We start from the raw sequence: 7,267 nt of genomic DNA, 5'->3' as shown, positions 1-7,267 counted from the left end.
GGAATTGATTCGCATTGGTGTGAACACCTATGCAATCCAATTCTGGTGCGGACCAAAAAAAGGGTCCTGCATGACTTTGGTCCGAATGCAATGCGAATTGAGCCATACAATCTGTATAGCTGAATTTGCATCACACAGACATCACATGTGATTTGCACAGCAGTGCGGTGCGAATTACATGCATTGTCAGACAGCGCAGCATGTGAACTCAGCCTATATCTCTTCTTTATTAAAACGCCTGCCCATTTGCAAACTTTCTTTAAGTAATGTTCCCCTAACCTTAAAGAGGTTTTAAACCCAAAATCAATCATGTATTATGTTGCAGCTTACCAATTCTTAAGTTGGCCATACACCTATAGATTATCTGCAGATTTTCTATGGTTAGATGGAAAAAGTGCAACAGATTTCTCCATGTATGCTAAACTGTGTGGATGGAGGAATCTCCCACTGGGCCAAGCTTCAGTATCTTTCTAGTCGGCTCCGCTGGCTCTCAACCTAAACAATGCCTGCACACAATCAGAATGTTCAGGCATTGTGAGAGCCAGCGGGGCCGACTAGCAAGATATAAAAGCTTGGGCCAGCGGGAGATTCTTCTATCCACACAGTTATGCATATATGGAGGAATCTGTTCCACTTTTTTCATTTGACCATAGAAAATCTGCAGATAATCTATAGGTGTATAGCCAGCTTTAGATGTGGTGGCTGCATTCCTTTTTTTAAGCTTTCTTTTATTTTCACCTGGTGATCTGTGCATTAAGACTGTTGTTTTCAGCAGAATCCATCTTGCAGATGTAGCAGTTAGAGGTAAGCCAACAACCACTGACAAGGGGTGTTTACAATGATCAGATTTTATTTATTTATATAAAACCTCTATTTCAAAAGGAACAAAACTGTTGCTGAGTCGGCTCAAAAATATTTTAGCTGGAGTTTGGTTTCAATTTGTTAGTATATCTAAATCTGCCCGTGTATCTAACACTACCCCCCAGACTGACAATACAGCTATCCAACAATGTTTCTGTTGCTCCTTCATCCAGAGTGTAGACACTCTAATACAGGGAGTGTGTTACTGTGTGGATCACCAGGTAAAACAGAGGAGGAAAATCCTAAAAAGAGAACTAATGCAGCCACTACATCTAATGATTGGTAAGCTGCAATTTTTTTTTAGATTTTTCCTTTAATGCAGCTTTAAGCATTAACCTCTTCTCAACTGCTCCACAAACATTTACAGTGGTGCAGCTGCTCCTGTGCACAAAATCATGTACAGGTATGTGATTCTGCACTTTCTGCATTTCCAGGTCTGATACGCACATACGCCCTGCTGGTGACCCACTTCTGCTGTGATTGGACACAGCGGGAGCCAATTAGTGGGTCCGCTGAGACCCACTGATGGTTTAAGGCACAGTGGGGGGGTGGGACTGGCTGGAGGAGGAGAGAGATCGCTGTTCCTAATCGCTAGGAACAGCACATCTCTCCTCCTCCCCTGTCAGAATGGGGATCTGTCTGTTTACATTGACAGATTTCCATTCTGGCTCTTTCCCGCAATCGCAGGTGGCCTGCAGGGCCGGTGCTACCACTAGGCAAACTAAACATCCGCCTAGGGCGCCCTGCTGCCTAGGGTGCCCGGCCACTGGTGTTCCTACTTTCTTCTCTCTGCTGCAAGCAACCAAGTCTCAGCATCAGCAGACAGCCGCCGCTCCGTTTACACAAGGGGGTTGATTTACTAAAGGCAAATCCACTTTGCACTACAAGTGCACTTGGAAGTGCAGTCACTGTAAATCTGAGGGGAAGATCTGAAATGAGGGTAAACTCCGCTGATTTTATCATCCAATCATGTGCAATTTTCCTTGCAAGTCCCCCTCAGATCTACAGCAAGTGCACTTGTAGTGCAAAGTGGATTTGCCTTTAGTAAATTAACCCCATAGTGTCAGAGGCAAAGCGGCAGTGGAGGACTGTGTCTGTGTCCCGACTCCTGAATGAATGGAAACAAGCAAACATTCATTGATGGGCACTGATAGGCTGCATTAATGGGCACTGGTGAGGCTGCATTTGATGGGCGCTGGTGAGGTTGCATTTGATGGGCGCTGGTGAGGCTGCATTTGATGGGCACTGGTGAGGCTGCATTGATGGGTGCTGGTAGGCTGCATTTGATGGGCGCTGGTGAGGTTACATTTGATGGGCGCTGGTGAGGTTACATTTGATGGGCGCTGGTGAGATTACATTTGATGGGCGATGGTGAGGTTACATTGGATGGGCGCTGGTGAGGCTGCATTTGATGGGCGCTGGTGAGGCTGCATTTCATTGCAACTGTTGAGGCTGCATTTCATTGCAACTGTTGAGGCTGCATTTGATGGGCGCTGGTGAGGTTACATTTGATGGGCGCTGGTGAGATTACATTTGATGGGCGCTGGTGAGGTTACATTGGATGGGCGCTGGTGAGGCTGCATTTGATGGGCGCTGGTGAGGCTGCATTTCATTGCAACTGTTGAGGCTGCATTTCATTGCAACTGTTGAGGCTGCATTTGATGGGCGCTGGTGAGGCTGCATTTGATGGGTGCTGGTGGGCTGCATTTGATGGGTGCTTTGTTGAAAAGGTGGGGTTTACATGGGATATGATAAAGAATTACCAAAAAAAGGTTCATTAAATCCACAAGGGCATTTTTTTACCACTTTTATTATTTTATATTGGCTTTACACATTTACAAATGCAGAAATTTAGAAATTGGATGAAACACTTTATGAAAGATATCTTTATATACAACTATATGGATCAGACCAAAATGAGGGACAAATAAGGGGGAAAGAGGGACAGAGGGGCATTGCTCCAAATCAGGGACAGTCCCTCGAAATAAGGGACAGTTGGGAGCTATGGCTCATGCTCTCAGCAGCATGCTGAGAAGCTGAGCTAACTGTTGGTTTGGTTTCTGGGAGGATCCCAACCATATGGTTGGGGTCTTTCCAGAGCCAGGTCTGGCTCTGTGATGTCAGCCAACAGCGGGCCTTAGCCTGCTGTTGGCTGAAAACAGGTCACAGGAGTGCAGAACTGCACTCCTGCACTCCTCAAGTGATCCATAGGAGAAGAAGGGCCAAAGAAGCTTTGACCATATTTTTCCTTTAATAATTCTTCTTTAAGCCACTCCTACTGTTTTGTAAAATGTTGGAGGGGTACTTATTTGATTAAAAAGTAGGTTTGTCCATTATTTTTTCTTAATGATGAATATTTTGATTATAGTTTATTTAAATAGCAACAACATTTCTGCCATACTTTACAAAATATCTCATCTTCAAGACTTACAAATTTGAAGCTGTACTCTAGTACAGGGGTCTCCAAACTACGGCCCGCGGGCCACATCCGGCCCGCCAGGCCATTTCTTCCGGCCCGCAGCTCGAATCCTATCCACCTGTTAGCTGTGGAACCTGCGCTGCATATTCGCCCCAGGCAATAGGCAGCGCAGGTCCCGCAATCCCTTCCGGCGTCTCACTGTGTTGTTGGCTGCTGGGACCACGGCATCCCAGCAGCCAATGAGGTGTAGTGCAGACCCGTAGCCGCCTCCCTGCTCCTGCCTCGCGCCTCGCTGTTAACCAGTAACGAGTGTGTAATACAAGCGGGGCGGGAGTCGGGAGGTGCAGCAGGTCTGCAAAGCCAGTGATGGAGACGCGCTGGACACATGCAAGGAGGGGGGCTGATACACTTGTGTGGGGGTGGGTTAAATGGCTCTGATGGGGACACAAATGTGGGGGGGGGGGCTGACTCTTATGGGGACACAAATGTGGGGGGGGGGGTTGATAACTCTTATGGGGACACAAATATGTGGGGGCTAATGACTCTGATGGGGACACACTGGGGGGGGGGGGTTGTAGACTGATGGGGACACACATTTTGGGGGGCTGATGAGACTCTGATAGGGACACAAATGTGGGGGGGGGGGGCTGATGACTCTGATGGGGACATAAATGTGGGGGGGGGGGATGACTCTGATGGGGACACAAATATCTGTGGGGTCTGATGGGGACACAAATGTGGGGGTGCTGGTGGCTCTTATGGGGACACAAACATGTGAGGAGGGGGTCTGATGGCTCTAATGGTGACACAAATATGCGGGAGGGGAGGTGATGGCTCTGAAGGGGACACAAATATGCAGGTGGGGGTGGGCTGTGATGGGGACACAAATGTGCAGGGAGACTCGGATGAATGATGGGGGGGCTCTAATGGGGACACCAATTTGTGGGGATAGCCTGATGAGTGATGGGGACACAGACGGATGGGGAAACAGATGGATGGGGACACAGATGATGGGGACACAGATGATGGGGACACAGATGAATGGGGAGATGGATGGGGACACAGATGGATGGGGAGACTGATGGGGACACGGATGGGGACACAGATGAATGGGGACACAGATGAATGGGGAGATGGATGGGGACACAGATGGGGACACAGATGGATGGGGAGACTGATGGGGACACAGATGGATGGGGACACAGATGATGGGGACACAGATGAATGGGGAGATGGATGGGGAGACTGATGGGGACACAGATGGATGGGGACACAGATGGGGAGACTGATGGGGACACAGATGATGGGGACACAGATGAATGGGGAGACTGATGGGGACACAGATGAATGGGGAGATGGATGGGGACACAGATGGGGAGACTGATGGGGACACAGATGGATGGGGAGACTGATGGGGACACAGATGGATGGGGACACAGATGATGGGGACACAGATGAATGGGGAGACTGATGGGGACACAGATGGATGGGGACACAGATGAATGGGGACACAGATGAATGGGGACACAGATGAATGGGGAGATGGATGGGGACACAGATGGGGAGACTGATGGGGACACAGATGGATGGGGACACAGATGATGGGGACACAGATGAATGGGGAGACTGATGGGGACACAGATGTATGGGGACACAGATGTATGGGGACACAGATGTATGGGGACACAGATGTATGGGGACACAGATGATGGGGACACAGATGAATGGGGAGACTGATGGGGACACAGATGGATGGGGACACAGATGGGTGGGGACACAGATGGGTGGGGACACAGATTATGGGGACACAGATGAATGGGGAGACTGATGGGGACACAGATGGGTGGTGACACAGATGTATGGGGACACAGATGATGGGGACACAGATGAATGGGGAGACTGATGGGGACACAGATGTATGGGGACATGGGTGTAAAGCCTCATGCACGCTGGAAGTTTAGCCCTGCTGCATGATGCTCCAGCGTTTAGGTGCCAGCAAAGAATATAGGAGCACCATCCAGTCCTGCTGTCAGCAGTAAGTCAAAATCTATTCTATTCTTCTTCTACTGTGGATTTATTTACAAATTATTTTTTCCGGCCCGCGAATATGTGTAAAATATAGAATATGGCCCTCGAAGTAAAAAGTTTGGAGACCCCTGCTCTAGTAGTAGAAAGAAAACTGGCATGAAAATATCTAAGATAAAAAAATACACTAATATTTACATTGATATGACTATGGAGTTTAGAATTGCCACGAAGAATCACAGCAGAATCAGCGTTCCCATTATAGTACATATCTATTCTTACGGATTGAGAGAAATATATGGCCCCGTACACACGACCGAGTTTCTCGGCAGAATTCAGCCAGAAACTCGGTTCAGAGCTGAATTCTGCCGAGAAACCCGGCCGTGTGTACACTTTCGGCCGAGGAAGCCGACGAGGACCTCGGCGAGGAAATAGAGAACATGTTCTCTATTTCCTCGTTGTTCTATGGGAGAACTCGGCCCGCCGAGCTCCTCGGCGGCTCCAGGACTGAACACGCCGAGGAACTCGATGTGTTTGGCACGTCGAGTTCCTCGGCCGTGTGTACGGGGCCTAAGAGTGCGTTTGTATATTTAGGATTTAACTTCAGATATCTCTACTGCCCCCTACTGATTAACTGAGAGAAGGAAAGACTAGTTTTTGTTCCATGTAAGAGATGTTTTGATCACTGTGTACCTTGCACAGTAATACAATGCAGTGTCTTCAGTTTTCATGTTGTCCATTTTAATATAAAACATGTTATTAGTGTTATCTCTGGAGATTGTAAATCTTCCTTTAAATTCATCAGGATAGCGTTTGGTATTCCCATCTGGGCTAATATCAGCTAGCCATTGTAATTTTCCTCTGATCTCTCTGACCCAGCACATCCAGTGGCTGCTGAAAGTGAATCCAGAACCTGTACAGGTCATAGTGTGAGAGTTCCCCGGCTTTATCACCGCTGGCTCTGATTGGGTAAGTTGTTCTGCAGACCGGACACCTGAAATTACACAATATAAAGTCATATATGAGCAAACATGTCACTTTATCTCTACATGACTTTCACCTTTAGGATCATCTCACCTGATAACCATATCACCACTATAAAGAGGCTCAGTAAAGTCTTCATTATTGTGATTGATTTCTATCGGTGCACTTAGGTGATATGGAAACATATTAACTGCTTATATATTCTATCAGAGATTTTAGAACAGGACATGGCATCATCTCATTTACATAGCATGTTAAATATATGTGTCTGCTGCTCTTATATGAGTATGTGTCATTACATGTGAGCACAAACAGCTAAATTATATACACTACAGGTCAAAAGTTTTAGAACACCCACCATTTTTCACGTTTTTGTTTAAATTTAAACAGCTCCAGTGCATTGAATAACCTGAGATGGTACAAAGGAAAGCAGTAAACTGCCAGAGGCAGAAAAAAAAAAGGTTAGCAAAAACTGAAAAATTATGTACATATACAAAAACGTCTTTTCCAGTTAGGAAGTAATGGGTTAACAACTCACGGTTGTTCTGCAGCAATATAAGTAAACTAAGAAAGAGTTAGGCCGGCGTATCAGTAAATACGCCGACCTAACTCGGAATCTGCGCCAATGCAAATTTAAGCGTATTCTGGAAACCAGATACGCTTAAATTAGGCTAAGATACGAGCGGCGTAAGTGTCTTACACCATCGTATCTTAAAGTGTAATTTTTAGGCTGGCCGCTAGGTGACGCTTCCATTGCGTTCGGCGTAGAATATGTAAATCACTAGATACGCCAATTCACGAACGTACGCCCGGCCGCCGCAGTACAGATACGCCGTTTACGTAAGGCATTTTCAGGCATATAGTTATTCCATCAAATAGCTGGACTAATAATTTTAAGTATGGCCGTCGTTCCCACGTCGAAATTTGAAAATTTTACGTTGTTTGCGTAAGTCGTCCGTGAATAGGGCTGGACGTAAT

The 7,267-nt window shown here is 46.8% G+C and overlaps 1 gene segment (V, D, J or C); it reads right to left on the bottom strand.

Annotated features, from left to right (window-relative positions):
• LOC120911044 overlaps positions 1–6,469 on the bottom strand; it is a 48,061-nt gene extending 41,592 nt beyond the window's left edge. The window contains 1 exon segment of the V gene segment in view: positions 6,383–6,469. Coding sequence covers positions 6,383–6,428 — 46 coding nt within the window.
• Between the last annotated feature and the right edge of the window lie 798 nt (positions 6,470–7,267).

Source organism: Rana temporaria, chromosome 1 (genome assembly GCF_905171775.1).
Source record: "Rana temporaria chromosome 1, aRanTem1.1, whole genome shotgun sequence".
Classification (NCBI taxonomy): domain Eukaryota; kingdom Metazoa; phylum Chordata; class Amphibia; order Anura; family Ranidae; genus Rana; species Rana temporaria.
This window is presented reverse-complemented; position numbering and strand designations above follow the sequence as displayed.